The sequence below is a fragment of the Lasioglossum baleicum genome, chromosome 3 (assembly GCF_051020765.1).
Source record: "Lasioglossum baleicum chromosome 3, iyLasBale1, whole genome shotgun sequence".
Taxonomy (NCBI): domain Eukaryota; kingdom Metazoa; phylum Arthropoda; class Insecta; order Hymenoptera; family Halictidae; genus Lasioglossum; species Lasioglossum baleicum.
Window position 1 is genome coordinate 17,085,271 of NC_134931.1, and position 18,900 is coordinate 17,104,170.

General features: G+C 36.4%; 5 protein-coding genes across 7 annotated transcripts in view; 3 read left to right on the forward strand and 2 right to left on the reverse strand.

Annotated features, from left to right (window-relative positions):
- The first annotated feature begins 30 nt into the window (after positions 1 to 30).
- LOC143207345 (U3 small nucleolar RNA-associated protein 15 homolog) lies at positions 31 to 4,414 on the forward strand. Its single transcript, XM_076420731.1, has 5 exons — positions 31 to 288; positions 1,016 to 1,598; positions 1,950 to 2,170; positions 2,248 to 2,683; positions 2,755 to 4,414. The coding sequence occupies exons 1-5, from the start codon at positions 199 to 201 to the stop codon at positions 2,988 to 2,990; spliced, it is 1,566 nt and encodes a 521-aa protein (XP_076276846.1). The 5' UTR covers positions 31 to 198; the 3' UTR covers positions 2,991 to 4,414.
- On the reverse strand, positions 3,213 to 4,604 carry LOC143207350 (programmed cell death protein 7-like). Its single transcript, XM_076420738.1, has 3 exons — positions 3,830 to 4,604; positions 3,544 to 3,751; positions 3,213 to 3,465 (listed from the first exon to the last, which is right to left on the reverse strand). The coding sequence occupies exons 1-3, from the start codon at positions 4,602 to 4,604 to the stop codon at positions 3,342 to 3,344; spliced, it is 1,107 nt and encodes a 368-aa protein (XP_076276853.1). The 3' UTR covers positions 3,213 to 3,341.
- Positions 4,605 to 4,805: 201 nt separating this feature from the next.
- LOC143207357 (tubulin-specific chaperone A-like) lies at positions 4,806 to 5,620 on the reverse strand. The gene is made up of 2 exons (XM_076420748.1): positions 5,335 to 5,620; positions 4,806 to 5,050 (listed from the first exon to the last, which is right to left on the reverse strand). The coding sequence occupies exons 1-2, from the start codon at positions 5,462 to 5,464 to the stop codon at positions 4,824 to 4,826; spliced, it is 357 nt and encodes a 118-aa protein (XP_076276863.1). The 5' UTR covers positions 5,465 to 5,620; the 3' UTR covers positions 4,806 to 4,823.
- A 6-nt stretch (positions 5,621 to 5,626) lies between these two features.
- Positions 5,627 to 9,879, forward strand: Temp (protein prenyltransferase alpha subunit repeat-containing protein tempura). The gene is made up of 3 exons (XM_076420736.1): positions 5,627 to 5,748; positions 6,157 to 6,400; positions 7,801 to 9,879. Exons 2-3 carry the CDS (start codon positions 6,324 to 6,326, stop codon positions 9,005 to 9,007), a joined length of 1,284 nt encoding a protein of 427 aa, XP_076276851.1. The 5' UTR covers positions 5,627 to 5,748; positions 6,157 to 6,323; the 3' UTR covers positions 9,008 to 9,879.
- Positions 9,880 to 10,028: 149 nt separating this feature from the next.
- LOC143207342 (uncharacterized) overlaps positions 10,029 to 18,900 on the forward strand; it is a 91,145-nt gene continuing 82,273 nt past the window's right edge. The window contains exon 1 of one of the 3 annotated variants that reach the window (XM_076420717.1): positions 10,029 to 11,629. In XM_076420717.1, the coding sequence (XP_076276832.1) occupies positions 11,551 to 11,629 (79 nt within the window). In that variant the 5' untranslated portion in view covers positions 10,029 to 11,550. Of the gene's footprint in view, positions 11,630 to 15,866; positions 15,910 to 17,314; positions 17,355 to 18,900 lie in introns of those variants that run through there. The other 2 variants (XM_076420718.1, XM_076420719.1) reach the window with 2 other exon arrangements.

Consider the following 18,900-nt stretch of genomic DNA (forward strand, 5'->3'; position numbering starts at 1 on the left):
AAATCCACTGAAACATTCTAATCATGTCGTCTAATTATCACATAAAAGATTTTTATAGACTTTCTTTATTCAGTAATACCGACAAATGAATTGGTTCCTGAATAATTACGATAAAATGGAGAACGGTTTCCATCAATTGTCAACGAGAGAAGTTTGCCCCCTCTACTATCCTTTATTACAGCTGACATTTTTAAAGAAATGGCGTCCTTTAAGAAAATAAATACCAAAGTATTTGCTAGATCAGGAACTGAATTAACTCCGGATAACATATATTGGAAAAAGTATACTGTGAGTATCTTTTAATAGTAAAAATTACAAATTTTGCGATGTTTGTAGTATATCGTATAGTCCATGATCTCCACGTGCGTATAACTTAACCTAACAATCGTACTTTTACACTCCGGGACAAAAAGATAGCACATCGATTACTTTTTCTCATTTGGTACATTAAACTGAAGAAAATGAATATTTTCATATGTAAACATATTCTGACGAGCCTGTATGCGTAATGTACTGAATATCATTGATAATATTTACTCTAACAGAATTCTAGGAATGAAAACGTAAATATTCTGGTCCGCAAGCGGGACAAAATGATAGCACAAACATTTATTGCAAAACGTAATTGATAGAGTGGGTACTAGCTTCCCTCGTGCTTATTTAATAAAAGAACATACTAAAGTATTAAGAATGGGCCGTGGAAAGAAACTAAGCAAATGTGAAATACATACGATATTGAAGTTAAAGAAAGAACAATATTGAATTACATAAATATCAAAAGGTTATAAATAGGAGCCGAAAAGTTATTAAAAAAGATAAGTTAATGAAACGTCGTTTATATATGTCAAAAAAGCCACACTGAAAATATATGTATAATGTATAAAATAAATTGAATTTGTAATGTTTAATAAACAGAAATTACATTAATTTCAAAGTGTGCCATCTTTTTGTCCCGGAGTGTAAGAGCGAGGTAAATGTAACTATATTGTAAAATGAAATATTATTTATTCAACAGGCTCCTGTTTTAGTTAAAGAATTCGGGCCCGTAGATTACATAGATTTTTCACCGGTGGAACCACATTACTTCGCTGTCACCTGTTCAGTCAGGGTACAAGTATACAATCCAATTACAAAGCTAGTCACAAAGAACCTCAGTAGATTTAAGGAAGCAGCCTATGGTGGCTCTTTTCGTAATGATGGAAAATTACTTTGTGCTGGTGGCGAAGAAGCAGTCGTTAAACTGTTCGATGTCGGCACGAAGAGTCTTCTTCGACTTTTCTCTGGGCATAAAGCTGCTGTACACAGAACATTCTTCACTGCCGACAACCTTCACATAGCTTCGTTTTCTGATGATAAAACTGTTGTTGTTTGGGATATACCTAGCGAAAAGCAAGTTATATCTTTTAATGAACATTCAGACTATATCAGAGCTGGTGCGGTCAGTCCTATTTCCAAAGATATAGTATTATCTGGTGGTTACGACAAACACATTTACATGTACGACACAAGAACGAACAAACAAATTCTGAATGTAAGTCATGAAGCTCCGGTTGAGAGTTTGTTGTTCTTACCATCTGGTGGAATATTTTTGTCTGCAGGTAGAGTACTTTAATTCTATCCATTATCTTAATCAGTAGACTGCGGATCTTTATGCATTTATAGCAAAATTGAGTAGTCAATATATGATTTCTCCTCTATTAACAAAGTATAAAAAATAAAATTTGATTCGTTTGTAAGCATTGAAAAAATTCTCTTCTACAACACTTTTGGGGATAAAGATGTTTTAATCGTTGTAACTGTAAAGAAAATGATACGGCAAGGGATTAAAATCATTAAGGGAAGAAATAACATTCAATTTAGTTTCATAAAGATCCGCAGTCTATTGATTAGATAAACAATCGAAAAGGTGGAACAGAAATCAGACTAATGTATTAAATATTTTCGAAAAGGTGGAACAGAAATCAGAGTCTGGGATGCGCTTGCCGGAGGAAGATTACTTGCCAAAATTGTGCAACATCATAAAACCGTAACATGTTTAAAGATGGCTTCGAATGGCCACAGAATCTTGTCTGGCTCGTTAGATAGACACGTGAAAATTTATGATTCTGGAACATACAAGACTGTTCATTCCCTAGACTACCCAAATTCAGTTCTCAGTATAGGGATCAGCGTAAGAAAATATTCACATTCTAAACTATAAACCACCGATAGAATTGTGAATTGTTAAATAACATTTTTTCATTTTAGTCGAACGATGAAACCATAGTAGCTGGTATGGTCGACGGTTTAATTTCCGTTAGAAGAAGAGAAGAAGATATGAAAACTGAGAAACCACAACGTAAAAAAGTATCGTATAGACATTCGGGTAAAAATTTGCACACGCCGCATGTAGACATGGTTATAAACGAGGATATGAAAGAAATTATGTCTAAACACGACACCTATTTAAGAAAGTTTGAATACTCGAAAGCTTTGGATTGTGTGATGATGAGCTATGTTGTGAATAAAGCACCGCACGTTACGGTTGCGCTTATGCAAGAACTTATCAGAAGACAAGGTTTAAAACAGGCTCTTGCTGGTAGAAATGGAAAGTCCCTTGTAAATATCATAAAGTTTTTAAATAAACATGTGGGGAACGTTCAATTTGGAAGAGTATTAATACATGTGGCCAATGTTTTAATGGGTACGTATTAAATAACTTTCTCAAAATATTAACTTACGAATGTTCTCTAATGATAAGTATTACTTTAACAGATGTCTATGAAGATCATTTGGATGAACTTGGACCAGAACCACGAAAAATGTTTACTATTCTGGCATACAAATTGGAAGAAGAAGAAAATTTAATATTAGCTCTATCAGAATTGCAAGGAAAATTACATATAATATTATCTGCTGCAGAAACTGTAGCTCCCGCAATAGCAAAAGACAATATCATGTTGGAACCTTCGAATGCTGCTCAGAAAAATCTAATTTTAAGCATAGCATGAGTATAATACATTACACTGTCTCATCGTATATCATAGAAAAATTTGTAAATACTTTCCATATATATTTTAATAGAATAAAAATATCATTTGTCATATACTTTCACTTATTGTACGTTTTAGTTTCTTTTTCCCAATTATGTGCTTCGCAATACTACAGTATTAATTATAATAAGGGAGACAAGGAATTTAAAAATGTTGCATTGCAGAATGTACAAGATAATATGCAATAGATCAGAGAAGTTATTCACATTTCCTAAATTACATTACATACACTATGCCCATACAATATCAAATATTAAGGCGTGTATTAAAGCTTAATTATATCCCAAAGTTATAATTTATTGGTTTATTTCATGATATTTCTTTTTTGAGACACTTTTGCCAGGCAGCAGAAGATGGTTTATCAGGCATTATCCATCCAACTGGAATTGGTGATGCATCACTATCCGTACTTATATATTTGTCCCAAGCAGTTCTGAAAATCAAGCAATTATGCTACTGTAAAAATACATTTATAAAATAATTGAATATCGTGTTATAGTGTTATATCTACCTCATACTAATAAAATTAGCTAAATCAGTATCATATTGATCATTCATTAACATCTTTTTCCCAAAAAGTACATTTTCCCACTCATCAAATACATTTTTCTTTTGTTTTTCAATTCTTTCTTCATTATCAGTTTTCAACATCAATTTTAATCCTTGTTCTTCTATCGAATATTCTCTGTCAAATGCTGACCACTGTTCTGTTAACTTTGCTGTACGCAGAAAATAAATATATTGATTAGTATAATTTTTGTGTAATATATTTTTGTTGAATAAGATTAGAATAGTACCTATAATATTATTAAATGCTTCGTCTGCTGCTAAAGATAAATGTTCTCCTCTTGCTCTGGCAATATTGGTCTTAATATTCCGCAGACTTTGTAACTCTTGTAACAGTCCAAGATATTTCCTCGCGTCGCTTCGTTTTCCTCTAATATCGGATAATATCATGTCCGCATCTTTACGTAAATTTTCTTCTTGCTTCTCCTTCTCTATTACAGCTTGTTCTTTCCTAATCCACGAATCAATCTGCGCATGCAATCTTGCTCTTCTTTCCATTTTCATTACCTTCTCACGTCTCCATTTCTCCCTTTTAATTTTTTCTCGTAATCGCTTTTTCTTGCGCCTTTCCAAATCTCTCTTTAACTGATTTAAAAAATGTGGGTCTTTAATAGGCTCTAACAACATCATAATTTCATTTTTCGCTGTTTCGCAAATGTTCATTTTCTCTTGCCATTCTTCTTCCGATAAATCTTTATTATCTGCCAATTCTGCGCAAATTATTTTTAATTTTTCGTTCAATTTATACGCTGCTGTTATGGCATCTTTGGTAATCGCAATTTTCGACTTTCCCTGAATATTTCTCTGGTCGTTTATACTCTTAGGCAAATTAGCGTTTCCGAGAAAAATTTCAATATCCTTTTCATCAGTTTGCCGTTTCTCTGTTGTTATTTTCGAATTGGTAATAACGTTAGAAGAAGTTGTACCAATCGGATAAATATAACTTTGATATACATTCATATTGTAATTCGCATTATAGATAGACTGATCTATCGGATGATACATACTGTAATCTTAGTTCCAGCAATTTTGCATGGAACTTTCTGCAAAACTTTAATTATCAAACATAAGCGTTCGAAATTGACACACTTAACTCGACGAAATATAAAATATCTTAATGCTATCTCTTTTGTATGTGTTAAATAATTAATTTGCTTACAAAGTGTTCGTTAGATGAAAATATAGTTTCTTCATAACTTATGGCGGTTCTTTAATATACACTTTCTAACACATTTCCATGATTCCTCCTTCCTTAGGAAGTTGAGCTTCCGCTTCTTGTAATACTTTCTCAGCTTCTATGTAATCTTGAATTTCTTTCAAATCTTGCTCTGTTTCTAAGATCTTTTTAAGTTCCTCGGATGCTTTTACAAGACGTCGTTGACAATCTGGCACCATCATAAGGGATTCTTGAAGAACTTCTTCTTGCTTCTTCACATCATATCCATCTTTATCTGTAATAAAACAATTACGAACAATAAGAAAATACAGGAAATTGACTTGACTTGAATAATTGTAATATTTATTTTGCAGCAGAGAGTACGTGCGTTGTAAACGTGATTACAAACGTTACAACAACAGACATATCAGCTTCTTAAACAGGCAAACAATCTATCGTATATAGCACTATGAAAATGTACGGAAGCGTCGCAATAGATGACACAGCTATTGAAAGGATTGGATTAATAAGATAAATAAGACATGCTTCCGATCGCATTATTCAGTATAGTATTCTCACCCTGTTCCTGTAATTTTTGTATCCTTTCACGTTGCTGTGCTGCTTCTTTTTCGTACGTAACTTTTTCTTTCGCGAGACGTTTCACTACTCCAGTTTTAATCTTTAGAATTCTTATTCGAGGATCAGACATTGTTTTAATTGAAATAGTTTACCTCGTGCGCCGAAAATGAAGTGTTCACCAACTAAACTAACGTTTATTCCCTTATAAGGTAAGATGAGTAGGTACAAATTGAATTCGAGTGGAATTCAGTAGCGTATAGGTTAGACCGATACACAACCGGAAAACTTGTACTCCATTAAGTTATACCATTATGGCATGACACATATCGAAACTTTCGACCTTTCTTTCGATTAATCGTTTGCTTCTCCACAATGGTGTCTCGACTGTAAGGAAATAATTCAACATTGAACAAGGTACAATATTTACATTAAACAATATCGACTAACTACTTTCTTTCTTCGAAATAAATGCTATTTAAAATGTAGATCTTTCAAAAAATCAAGAATTTATCGAATACGAAAAAACTACATTTTCACATTAATTATCTAATATTTCTAATAACTACAATGATAACGTTCGAAGTAAATATGTTTTCGTATTTTACGTTTATACGCAACGATGATAACGGTATAAGTTGTGGTTTATATTTATAAACGCCTATGTGAAAAGTATCGGTGGTTATAACCTCACAAAAATAGAGTTGAGATTATTTCTACTTGTATTAATTCGTTATTTTCCATTCGCGGAATGTTGTTCTTTATCGGGATCTTTCGCCGTTAATAATTTCGCGCCATCTGATTTCGAACGTTCGAGACTTACAGGAAACTTCAAACGGTATCACAGTATATCCCCCCAACACTTCTGTAGAAAAACGCTACATCGTGTCTGCATTGAAAGGTGCAGCAAGAGAGAAACAGAAGGGTTAATCGTGCATTGGTTTCGAATTAATTGTACGAGACATGTAACGAACAATAGTGGCAAGATTACAATGCAAGACGATATTTTTCCGGCAGCAGAGAAAATTCTTTCCGACATCGAAAATGTGGTGAAGAAGAATCCGTCACTGTGAGTGTTTTCGTAGATACATTACGAGGGCGGAGTCTTTGAAAATATCTGTGAAAATTCTCACTGAATTCTCCGATTAGACGTGTCAGTGTGCTCGTTGCATTTGTGATTTAACGGCATTGTTATTGTGTGCTCGATCGTCGGCCCAACAAATTTACCACACCGTCATTTATAAGTCTCAATGGGACACGCGTACTACATACGACGCTTCGCAAAAGAGGTTTGCATAGTAAATACAGTATCAGTAATGTTGGTATCTGATATCTATGATATGAAACTGGCGCCATCGTGATTATTAAATGTCAAAAGTATTGTCAATGGATATTCTTTCGTAGATGCGTTTCTATGCAAATCTTGCGAGCTGTAATTAATTGTCAACATGCTAGACATATATATATATATATATATATATATATCATTAATATTCGTCGACTGTCGCTAGTGGAACGTTAAACTAGAATTACACCGATTAAAAACATGTGGAAAATACTTTTACTGCATTTTCTAGATGTCTCGTGTGATGTTATGTAATTCACGTGTATAGGAATATATTTCAAATGTTTTGTATTATTTATTTTGTTTATTCGAAGATTGTATTTGTCAAATAAAACGAAGGGAATGAACAATTGAGGCACAGTACATCACATCTTCACCGATAATACACATTTTCTAATTCATCAGACAAAAGTAGTAACGTTAACTTATCAATTCGAAGATAATTATTTATGTTTTTGTTCGGCTGTCGTTCTTTCGTAGATGCATATTTCGATGCAAATCTTGCGAGCTGTAATTACTCGTCAACATGCTATATGTATGTATATCATTAATATTGGTTGACTTTCGCTAGTGAAACGTTAAACTAGAATTATAGCGATTAAAAATACGTGAAAGATATACTTTTACTAGATGTACATTTTCTAGTATATGTAGTAATACATTTTTTAGATGTCTCGTGTGTTGTCATGTAATTCACGTGTACAGGCATAGAATTCAAATACTTGAAACATACTTTGTATTATTTATTTTGTTTATTCGAAGATTGTATTTGTTGTGAATAAAACGAAGGGAAATTAATGCACATTTTCTAATTGATCAGAAAAAAGTAGTAACGTTAACGTTATCAATCGGAAAATAATTGTTTATGTTTTTGTTCGGCTATATCGTTAACCCTTATGTAGTCAACCAAAATGTAAAAAACCTTTCTGTATTGAACATGTGTTTGCACAAATTCTCATTATAAGACTATAAATTAATATATTAGCGAGTAAAGAATGGACATTTTCAGCATTTCTTTCAAATTGTTAAAAGATATACAGTAAATGGGTACCCGGTTGACTACACAATGGTTGAGATAGGTCAGGAGAATAACGAAACGAAACATTGTTCATGTATAATTTCAGGAAGAGCTTCGAAATAATCCCCGCGGAAGATAATGAGAATAAATCACCGGTATTTCATCAGGAGGACTGTCTTGGGCTGGCCTCGTGGTGTGTGCAACCGCTTTGTTGCTACGCTTATCGGCGACTCTTTGAACTTCGCCAGAACAAACACAGGCGCGAGGAGCCCAGCACAATAGCAAGATGGTTACTGGGTGCCCTCCTATTAAATCCGGATGTCACGACGTTCTGGAACATGCGACGGGAGTTAGTGAGAAGTCACAAATTAGAGGTGTCGGAGGAATTTGCGTTCTCACGGTTGGTGCTCTATCGTAAGCCGAAATGTTTCGACGCGTTCGCCTATCGGCAGTGGTTATTGTTGTACGTATTAAACGCCAAAGACAGCCGGTACGATTTTGATTCAGCGGAGTCGCCGCTTTGTACGGAATTGAACTTGGTGACCACCTGCGCGGAAAGGTACGCGAACAACTATAACGCGTGGAGTCACCGGAGGCACGTGATGGCACTCCGTGAGTCCCGTGGCTTCGCCTATCCAAATTTCGAGAACGAGTGGAAGAACACGCTAGCGTGGTGTCAGAGACACGTATCGGATTACAGCGGACTCTCCTATCGGCAATTCTTGCTGCAGAAATACATGTTCGAGTTCAAAGAACTGCCTAGAGAGTCGTTGATAAAGTGTCCGGCGATCACCGAGCAATGTAGGGAGGAACTGTTCGCGTACATTAAATCTAACATCGGTGACGCGCATAAATTACAGCGGCTGTTCAACGTTATGGAGACGGAGTATGATGCGAGTTCGACGAGCGCTGAACAACAGGCGTACTTTCGCACTTTGTCTTACTGGACGGAAGAATGTCGCGCGAACGAGAGCGCCATTTGCATGTATAACGATTACGAGGCACTCTGGTGTCATCGTAGGTTCCTGGCGTGTGTCCTCGTGCGTTTCATCGCGATGTACATAAAGCATTCCTGCCGAACGGACGAGAGTGCCGAGGAATCGGTCCGAGCGACAGACGTTCAAAATAAGTTAGCCGCGATAGAGGACGACGCGATGTTGTGCCATGATTTCCTCGTTGAGGCGTTCTGCGCGCGGACCGAGAAACTCGGCGAGCTCGCGACAAAACGAGACCAACACGAGAAGATGCTCGTCGAGAGATTCTTCAAGTTTCTTCGGAATATCGGATTCGGAATCAGGTGTTCGTCCTGTTAGCCATTGAAATTGTACTTTTAACTAAACGACGATGCGCGCGTATTCAGCTGTATAACCGTACTTGTATCGGGCATAGATCGAGTGTCATTAACGAGGGGTGCTGTCCAAGTTAAACTCGCCGACTTTCATGAAACTTGTATGTAAAAAAAGAAAACACGACAGAACAGTCGACACGTATTGTTTCTTAGCAGCCATCGTATAGTTTGCACACTATGTACTAGGCTGCAGCTTATTCGTATGTAGACGAAAATTGCAAGGGAATCTATTCTAATTTTCCGACTGTGAACGGTAGTTGTTGAAAATGTACATATCCGGTATTTTTTCGACTTTCGGAGGGGACCATTTGGCTAGCGCTCCTCGCAAGTAAGAATCACGCAGTAAGTCTTAACTCTGTACTCCACACAGGTTGTTATTCCTAGATACGTATACTATCCCCATAAATTGTATCTCAATAGTGCTCTCTCGTTCGAATCGTTTGGCGCAGCGAGCCCCCTGCGCGTTAATACTATAGCACCGTTTTTATTGAATAAGAATCTAACTTGTACGAGAGCGTAGATGAAATGGAATGAGTATCGATACTTATTTTTGAGACGTTTACCGTGTATTGTTTGAGGGATGTTTGAGCGCGATGTTCTATCGCGTTGTAATGACTGTTGAAAAAAGTTGTGCGGGTTGGCGTTTGATATTCAAAACGCTGTCCGACCTTTACGAGAACTAGTACAATTGCGTAATACAAACGAGAAGAAAAAGAATAAAAGAAGTGTCTTTTTGACGCTGTGTAGGGAAGTATTATCGCGAAACAAACGTGTATAGCCGGACATTGATAAAAAAGAAAAAGACAAAAAAATATGAATGAAGTAAATGGAAAAGATGTTAGTTTTGTAATGGTTTTTTTAGTCATCTTTAGCACAGCGGAATCTGTTTTCGAATGGGCCGTGGAGATTCGGCCGGGCCAATCGTTTCGACGCGATTCGCCACACGTTATACCCCTTTGGCGCGACAATCTGACCAAAAATAAACCTTTAGACTTTTGACTGGATCTCTCTATCTCAGTCTGCCGGGAACGGTCCGTTAAAGCGCGTGCGATCGTCCAATTTTTCTCATACACCGATTCCTATTGACTTCCGGTTTTATTGTTACGCGTGTTAATAAAGTTCAGTCAACCCTGTCACGAAATTTCTTTGCGTAACACTCTGGGATCCGTATACACCGACGCGCGACGCTACACATCGAACACACGGCCGATCTTAATTCGATTTCTCACTTCGTCTTGACCTTAATCTTCCGACACCGTCGGATTACCGGAATTAACATCGACAATACGTTTCGTAGCAGCATGCCGACGAACGTGAAACTTTCAGTCAAACGATCGACGCCAACAGAAAACACACGCACACGTTCTGTCATCGTTCCGGGCTTGAACACCGCTATACCGATATCGGACCGTGATCATTGACCGAGGAATCGGGAGATACAGTAATACCCCGCTTGACGTATAGATGATGCGTTTCAAGAAACTGCTACGTTCTAAGAAACTTGCTTGCCAAAGGTAAAAATAACATGGCCAGACTCGAAATGTATTCTTTCACCGAGGAAAATCGCATCGAATAAACAATTCGTCTGACGTTTGGACTTGCGTCTCCTTCCGCTTAATAATTTCGTGTGTCAGGCTTTCGAATTTATTTAACCCTCTGCACTCTCGGAGCTATTTTAACTCGAAAATTAAACATTTCTTCCGCGATCTAGAATAATTCCACATTCCGTATTAACTTTTTTCTTTGTATGAATATAAAATTGATATAATACCTCATACAATACTTGAATGTTTAGTAATTAATAATGGTACAGCAATTTTCAGTGGTGACTCAGAGTCACCACTCGAGTGCTAAGGGTTAAAAAGCTTCAACAATTTATCTCTGATTTGCGACGACTGTTAAGTGTACTTACCGGCGGGTAAAGCGATAAAGCAGACAGTCTACAAAAATCTAAGATGACTGGTTAAACGAGGTGTTACTGTACAGGTGCACGCAGACGGGAGCGTATATAGGCTCCTGATTCAAACACACACTCCGTTCCTCGATTCAGTTTAGACGCGCCGGTGAAAGTAACGTCATACTGTGTCGGTGGGTCTATTGTTGATCAGCGAAGCAGCGATTCTAGTCGGTCGAGAACTAAATTTCATTGAACGAGCGTGATCGATCTGCGATATAGTTTTTTTCGGAACGCGAACGACGTTATTACTGTTGCACAAGACACGGCGCGAAACGTGAAGATTTTCGGCGCCGCCGGACACGATATTTCTGACGGATTAATAGTTAATATATCGTTGAAACTCGCACGTGACTATTCTCTATTACTTTCATTGGTCGATTGGTTCGATTGTGTCCCGAGGCACAACTCGGCGGTCGATAGGCATCCTCAGAAATTCCACCGGTACGACACGGCCGAGGAAGCGGCATTGGCGAGGTGTGCAGTGGCGGGTCGGACGAGGTTGTCTTTGTTCATTCCATTACCGGAAGCAGAAAACATCGGAAGTTAAATTTATGTTGTCCGAATCTGAATCCGCTCCTGAAAGCACCGATCCCGCGCAAACGGACACGATGCAGCTGTTTCAAAAAAAAGGTACGAAAATCTCTTGCTAGCATTTCGACCCACCTGCTTCTTAGCCCTTTGCACTCGGAGATATTTTCACTTGAAAATTAAACGTCTCTTCCGATCTAGAACATTTCTATTTCCCATGATTTTTTTGAAATTTTATGGATATGAAATTAGTGCAAAATACCTCGTACATTCAATATCTAAATGTTTAGTAATTGATTCCTAATAAATTTCACATTGTTCATTTCTTATATATAATTATTGAAATTATAAATTATTCAATAAATTTCTAAATAAATTCAGTCTTGCATAACGCCTCAGAGGTACCGTTCGAGTGCTAAGGGTTAAATTTATTCACCTGGCTAACAAACACGCTGGTAATTAACGTCTAGTAACTTTCACGTTATTGTTTCTTCCCGAGGAAACGGGAAATTTAATTGTATTGTTTTCAGTATACGGCTATTGACGCTGTAAGGATGCATTTCGAATAAATACACACTTGTGCTTTTTATAATTTAATATAAAGTTGTCGCTTTCAGTGCTCCGTAGTTCGAGTGTTAAAGAAAATTATATGTATTTCGATAATGCTCGGAAGGTAAGAATTATGATTTCTCGTTGACGTGCATGCATGTAGATTGCGTGTTTATTTATAGTTAACGATACGGTACTTTGATCGGAGACGTATATGTAAGTGCGCGATGGAGAGCGACTTTTCTAGCAGGCGAAGTACGAAGAATTACATTACTTATTCATATAAAAGTACGCACGTTTTATTCTAGTAAATGAATTTTATTTTTTTCACTAGAATGTCTTTTTGAAGTTTTATTGCAAAGTAATAGATTGATGTGCTGAACGTGAATTAGGAAACCATTGTTGTGTCTTCGCACAAGGTTTCGCAAGCAAAAGGCTTGTCATAGTTATAGAGGAGGCACGCAAAGGGTGATTCTTGTTGCAACTAAATTTAAATTACACTTTTATTCTTTCTACTTTAACACTCTGAACTGTAAGATATTTTATTTTTATACTTTAGATGTGTATATGAAGCTGTTTTGAAAGAGGTATTTCTGATTGAAATACTACCTGTTAAAATAGAAATAAACTTATAGTACGTTATAGTTGCGCGGATCAGTTATCGCAATTTATAATTAGAAGAAAGAAATGTTTGGCATACATATAGGGTGAACCACGAATCGTGATCAGTACAGGTTAACTCTGTTATTAGCAGTCCGATCCAAAATCTTTTTATCAGATATAGCATGATTTCAAGAGAGCTTTCATGTAATTATAGCAAATTTTTTGTCAACTCTTCTTTTCCATGATTTGTCAAGGTCACCTTCAATTTTTTGCAAATACATCTATAATTTTTTAAGCCTATCTGTTAGAGAATTTCAAGATGAATTCGGTAAGTATCATAAAAAATTGCTTTTTTAATTTTTCTTTACAAAAAATTTGCTATAATCGCGCGAATGCCCTTTTAAAACCATGCTATATGTGATAAAAACATTTTCACTGTCATTATTTCGTCAAAGTAGGCAAGTAAAGAAAATAATAGTTTACTAAACATACTCATCTAACAATGTAATATATCGAAATTAAGGTGCATTAACGGGATTTTGTTCTACATTCTTAGGTTGCTGTTTGAGCAGTAATTACCTCTATGAGAAGCGGCTTGATTTTAGTGAAATAGAATATAATTTTACGGCAAAAATTAATCACGAGGGTAGAAACTTCTTGAACCTTGACCTATTGTCTAATTAGCTACGTATAGATACACTCTCCCCTTTTATCCTTTATTCATAGTCTTCGCAGTGGTTGTTGTGCGCCTGCATGCAGACAAGTGCGTGTTCGCGTGTGTATACGTACTCGTGAACGTGTAGTGTTTACAAGACTGCAAAAAGTGTAGTAATTTAATAATTATCCAACGTAAAACAATTTATATCCAGTATCAACCAAAGTACAATTATACAAATAAATGAAATGCAATCTTGGAAAATGATATAGATAAACATTTTAGCAGATCAAATAATTTTATCTGCGCCTATAAATTCATCCTATATAAAGAATCCTGCTATACGGAAATGTATTAGCATTTTATTACGTTTCGTACCATAGTGAATTCCAATATAATCATTGTTCGAATACTTTGCTTTGCCAGGATTCGTTTTCTCCAACTCTTTCGTCCTTTTTTAAAGAGATTCCCAAGTCGGTGATCTTGACCATACGCCAAATTGTAAAATTACGGGATAATGAAAACTTTCGCTGTCAGCACCGTCATAAATCTACTTCATCGCGTACTGCTTGGCTCCGACTTCGAGTCTGCTTTCAACCGTTACTACAAATTCATTTCAGAGTCGTATGCGAATACGTATAGAGAATTAAATGATTTTTAAAAGATATCTCTGATTTGTTGACTTATTGATTTGCGACCAATTATGCTGCCTTTCAACAGTCAGATGAAACATTTTTCATGCGTACAGCCTGCACTCTTCTCCTCGAAGTAGACACGAACTTGTGACCTTCTCTGTATAACGATCACGTATGTGGTCACTTAATACTAATTGAGACCGAAATAATGAGCTATCGGTCAAGTGCCAGCAATATTACGCTTATCATAAATTTTTATAGTTTGACAGCTTTCATTAATGCGCATACTGGCCAGACGATACCAAGGTTTTAAGAATAGAATAGTTATCTAAATCAGAAGAGAGATCTAGAGATCAAAACTCACAGGGTTTACGATGCGAGTATCGGTCATCAGAGTACCATAAACATATTTTTTTCGACGTTCTCGTACAAAATTAAGTCGGACGTAGATAAACGTTTATCACCCGAGGTCATAATTTTATCAGAATTATTGGCAAAACAATTTTTGTCGCGCGCTTTAATATATTCCAGAGATTATTTATAGTCACTGTCAACCCCGTTTACAATTTCGATTCAAAGAAGTCGTGGTCTTGATTATATGCAGTCATGAAGGCAAGTACGTCTTACGAATATTGTTATTTATTAAGTTATGGTTCTGTGTGTGTAACCGCTTGCACTGCTTGTTGGTTGCGGCATTAGACTGTCATATATGTCATTTTCCTAACAAGAATTTAACTCACATGTAAAAAAAGTAGTATAATACACAGTGAAGCCTTGATCTAAGGAAACGGGAACTGTACGATCTAAGAAAAATGAATATCCGAAGAAGTAGAAAACAAATATCAGTATCATTGTAAAGCGTGGCAATTTTATATTTGTTTTTTGCTTTCCACAATTGATGTAGACAATTTCTATTTTGCATAAAGACTCGCAATGTTTTGAGAGTTGTTGAAAATTTTTTTGAGTGACCGATTAAGTTAACCCTTAGCACTCAAGTAGTGACTTCATAATATTGTTTACATTAATAAATACGTCGATATTCAATCAATTACCAAACATTGAGGTATTGTATAAGGTATTATACCAATTTCGTAACAATAAAATAAAAAATATCATAACGAATGGAAATATTCTAGGTCGGTCGAAATGTTTAATTTCAAGTTAAAATAGCTCCGAGTGCAAAGGGTTAACACTAACCGTACCACGACCGGTGTCACATTTTTTACTTTATAATCATTGAAGTTGCAAGGATAATTCCATTAAAAATTATTAAATGAGTTTCTTCATTCAAGCACGAATTGTTATAAAATTGCAAGTAATTAAATAAATTCAGTGTTATCATTTTTCTAAAACAATGTATAGCAGTCGCATTTTATGCTCGATACGGTTAAATATTGCAACACCGTCATCGTGGCAGTAAATATTGCAGTTGCCATGGCGCTGATCATTGCGCGTTGTTAAGAAAGACGTCTGGCCACGTGCTCCCGAAATTCCGATGATTATATCACCTTGGAGCTCCCTAGACGCTAGCATTGTCGGAAATAGTTCTGAATCAGGTGGGGTTCGCGAAGAAGCGACGTACGTGTCGCAAATATTCAGGGAAATGCCGTATTCCCGGCAAGGATGCGCGGCCTTTTGCCAAAAACGTGACTGCCCTTGTACTTGGGGGACGCCCAACTTTTTAGTCGTTAGGCAGAGGTCCATGAGGTCGTTTCTCACGAATTAACACTTTTTCTTCATTTATTGCGTCTAGAATAGTCAAGAAAGCATCTGTGTTTCGTTCGATGTGTTTTGCGTACAATGCATCAGCCGCCGCCGGTATTCCGTTTTTTTTTTTAGATCACCTCGAACCTCTGCTTTGATTCGATATTGCCTCTGCTCATGACGATCTCGCAACTTTTTGCTCTGCAATATGGCATTGCGACTTAATCAGATACGAGGTAAGCTGTCCCGATATGCACGATACCACGAGCACAATAGCCTAGCACCCTTTTAGCACAAAATAATTAGCAACCCTCACACAGTGTTTGGACAATAAAGCGTTTCAGATACTGTGCACACACACAATCCCCGTTTCAATAGTACTTCAATAAGAGTACCTGTTTTTTTACATAAAAATCAATGCTGTATTGACCAATGTTGCTTCAGCAACGCTGAAGTTATTTTATTTAGCATTAACACTAAACCTACCACCACCGGTCAAAATGACCGGTTTCAGATTTTTTATTTTACAATTATTGAAATTAGAAAAGTGATTCCATACGAAATGGATGTATAGATATCTTTAGTAGAGCACGTATTACAATAGGAGCCGCACAAAGTCTAAATAAAATCAATCTTGTTATTTTTATAAGGGAAAATGTGTACCGGTTACTTTTAAGGCTCGGTAGGTTTAGCGTTTTGTGGTCTTTTTCACAGAAATAAATAAAACCATGGACAAATTTGTTCTTTTGTAATGCTGTCCGAGTAAAAAAATATTTGGCGATAAATAGCTCACCTGAAAATAGTTCACGCACCAAACAAAACCTTGGCTATTATTTTAACAGTACGTGCATCCTTTTCATTAAGATTCATAGTTTCTTATCAAATAATTATTTTAATTTTGCTGAAACATTCCTGCGTCTGTCTCTTTTTAACAGATAAAACAGCGTAAAAATTATTTACACATGAGAAATCTGAAAATAGTGTAAAATGTATACGAACACACTTAAAAATGTAATAATTAGATCTTTATGCATTTATGACGAAATTGGTTGGGCGAAATATAAAACAGTAAACGATTTTAGAAATTCAAGAATGTTGTAATGTTGCTTCTAATATATCAAAGTCGTTAAGGGATGAAATCAATTTTTATGTTATTCCTGCTTCCCACAATCAATGCAAAACATTTTTGTTTTGCATAAAGATCCGCACAGTCTAGTAATAATATACGCGCGAATAAAAATATATTATCCAATACACTGTTGATCTAACGACATTCCTGTGATCGTTGAAAATACATGTTTGGAACAGTTCTCGAGCGAAAGGTCAAGTTTAGGCCGATATGGCGACGTTGGTTTGATTACAGAACGTTTTTAATACTCTCACGTAACTTTCGAGAAACCGTAGACATAATATGTACAAATGCTAAGGTTGTTCGTGATGCAAGAAGGTTTTAAACGAATTAAAGTTCCGTCGCCAAGAATAGGTTAGAATCACGTCTGCCTCAACATTACCACACCTGTTTCTTAAACATCAGTCGCCATTCATGCAACAAACTCATCGTTCGCGTAACTATTTCCCGTGCGCCGATCGCCTCGAGCTGTTTGTCACATTCGTCGTCCGTTAACATCGCCGGATAAAACAAGCACAGTTGCGATCATGTCGGGACGTGAACATCACTCAGGTAACACAGTGCCAAAATTATCCGAAAATCAGTCACGAAGCAATATAATCGCAGTAAACGTCTCGCAGTAAACGTCTCGCAGTAAACGTCTCGTACTAAACATTGGACTTGGAACCGGGTCTCAGCTTTAATCAATTCTGTCACCGGAAGCGAGCATTGTTTCCCGTCAAAGTGAAACAAACACATTTCGCACGTGTTCTTCGCACGGTAATTTGTAACTCTCACATCAACAAACATTTTTTCCCGCGACGTTCGAATTACAATTTGACGGCTACGAGTTGTAAACTTCCAACGGACAGTGTTACGTCGAAAATATACCGTGGCTCCAAAAAGTATTTGAACAGTAACTCTTTCGTAAAGAAAACAGTATATATATATATACATATATACGATCATAAATCTGGACTTATCTTCTTTCATTTTACATGATGTACATGATGCAACAAATGCGACACGTTTGTTTTCGACAATTCTATCAGTTGAAACATCTCTAACAACCTATAAACTGATCGAACCGTTGCGCCGAGAACATTTGAATATTATACATCTCTAACAACATTAGACAATTTTTTTGAAGACTGAATCTGGACTTAATCTTAATTCATTGTTTTCTAATATATGTGTGTACATGATGCAACAAATGGGACACGTTTGTTTTCGACAATTCTATAAGTTGAAATATCTCTAACAAAATTAGAAGGTTTCGTTTTAGATTGAATTTGGACTTATCTTAATTCATTTTATCCCATTATATGTTTCTGTATGATGCAACAAAAATGGGACACGTTTGTTCTCGATAAATTCTATAAGTTGAAACATCTCTAACAATATTAGAAAATATTTTTTAAGATCGAATCTACCATGGAATTAAAGTGTGATACAACTGACGTACATCATGAGGACTTTACAAGATCGAATTTACTAAAATAATCGTACATCAAGTTTTCGGGGTGTTTGTAATAGTAATCCGTGGGGTAGAGAGAGAGAGAGAGAGAGAGAGAGAGAGATTTTTTTCAGTGACGAAAAACATTTCCTATGTTTCTAGACATGTTTCTATTCCTATCATCAGCTCGAATACTTCTAGAAGTCACGGTAAATCAATATGAATGCATTGAAAGAACGGAAGAATCGGAGGTGGAAGTGGACGCCTTGTTATTGACATAGGAATTAGAGTATGTGTACTAACGGTCTATAGCAGGCGAACAGTACTTGCTCAGCAAAATATGATATCCATAAAGAATACAGTCGGAGAAATTGTGGAGGGGAGACCGGAGACTAAAAGTTGTGATTTTGAAAAACATAATATAAAATACTAATTGATGGCGGGTCGCTCCGGACACTTTTACTTTCAAATTTTAAAAATCAGCTTGATAGAAAGCTTGAAGTCGTTTGGTCCATTTACAGCAGAAGTAACTCTGATTTAAAGTGTGTGCCATCAATTATGAGACTTTATTTTACTATGTTTCACGTAAGTGTCCGGCGCTACCCGCTTTTCCTCTGACGCAGTGGTCGGCAAACTGCGGCTCTTTGGCTACTTGAGTGCGGC

Bases quoted from the DNA above. Each gene is read 5' to 3' on its own strand.
- LOC143207350 (XM_076420738.1), bottom strand. From the start codon at position 4,604: ATGTATCATCCGATAGATCAGTCTATCTATAATGCGAATTACAATATG. The intron at 3,752-3,829 runs GTACTATTCTAA...TTCTGCGTACAG, and splicing joins AGCATTTAATAATATTATAG to CAAAGTTAACAGAACAGTGG. The intron at 3,466-3,543 runs GTAGATATAACA...CTTGATTTTCAG, and splicing joins GCTAATTTTATTAGTATGAG to AACTGCTTGGGACAAATATA.
- Temp (XM_076420736.1), top strand. From the start codon at position 6,324: ATGCAAGACGATATTTTTCCGGCAGCAGAGAAAATTCTTTCCGACATC. The intron at 6,401-7,800 runs GTGAGTGTTTTC...GTATAATTTCAG, and splicing joins GTGAAGAAGAATCCGTCACT to GAAGAGCTTCGAAATAATCC.
- LOC143207345 (XM_076420731.1), top strand. From the start codon at position 199: ATGGCGTCCTTTAAGAAAATAAATACCAAAGTATTTGCTAGATCAGGA. The intron at 2,171-2,247 runs GTAAGAAAATAT...TTTTCATTTTAG, and splicing joins TTCTCAGTATAGGGATCAGC to TCGAACGATGAAACCATAGT. The intron at 2,684-2,754 runs GTACGTATTAAA...TTACTTTAACAG, and splicing joins TGTGGCCAATGTTTTAATGG to ATGTCTATGAAGATCATTTG.
- LOC143207357 (XM_076420748.1), bottom strand. From the start codon at position 5,464: ATGTCTGATCCTCGAATAAGAATTCTAAAGATTAAAACTGGAGTAGTG. The intron at 5,051-5,334 runs GTGAGAATACTA...GTTTTATTACAG, and splicing joins ACAAAAATTACAGGAACAGG to ATAAAGATGGATATGATGTG.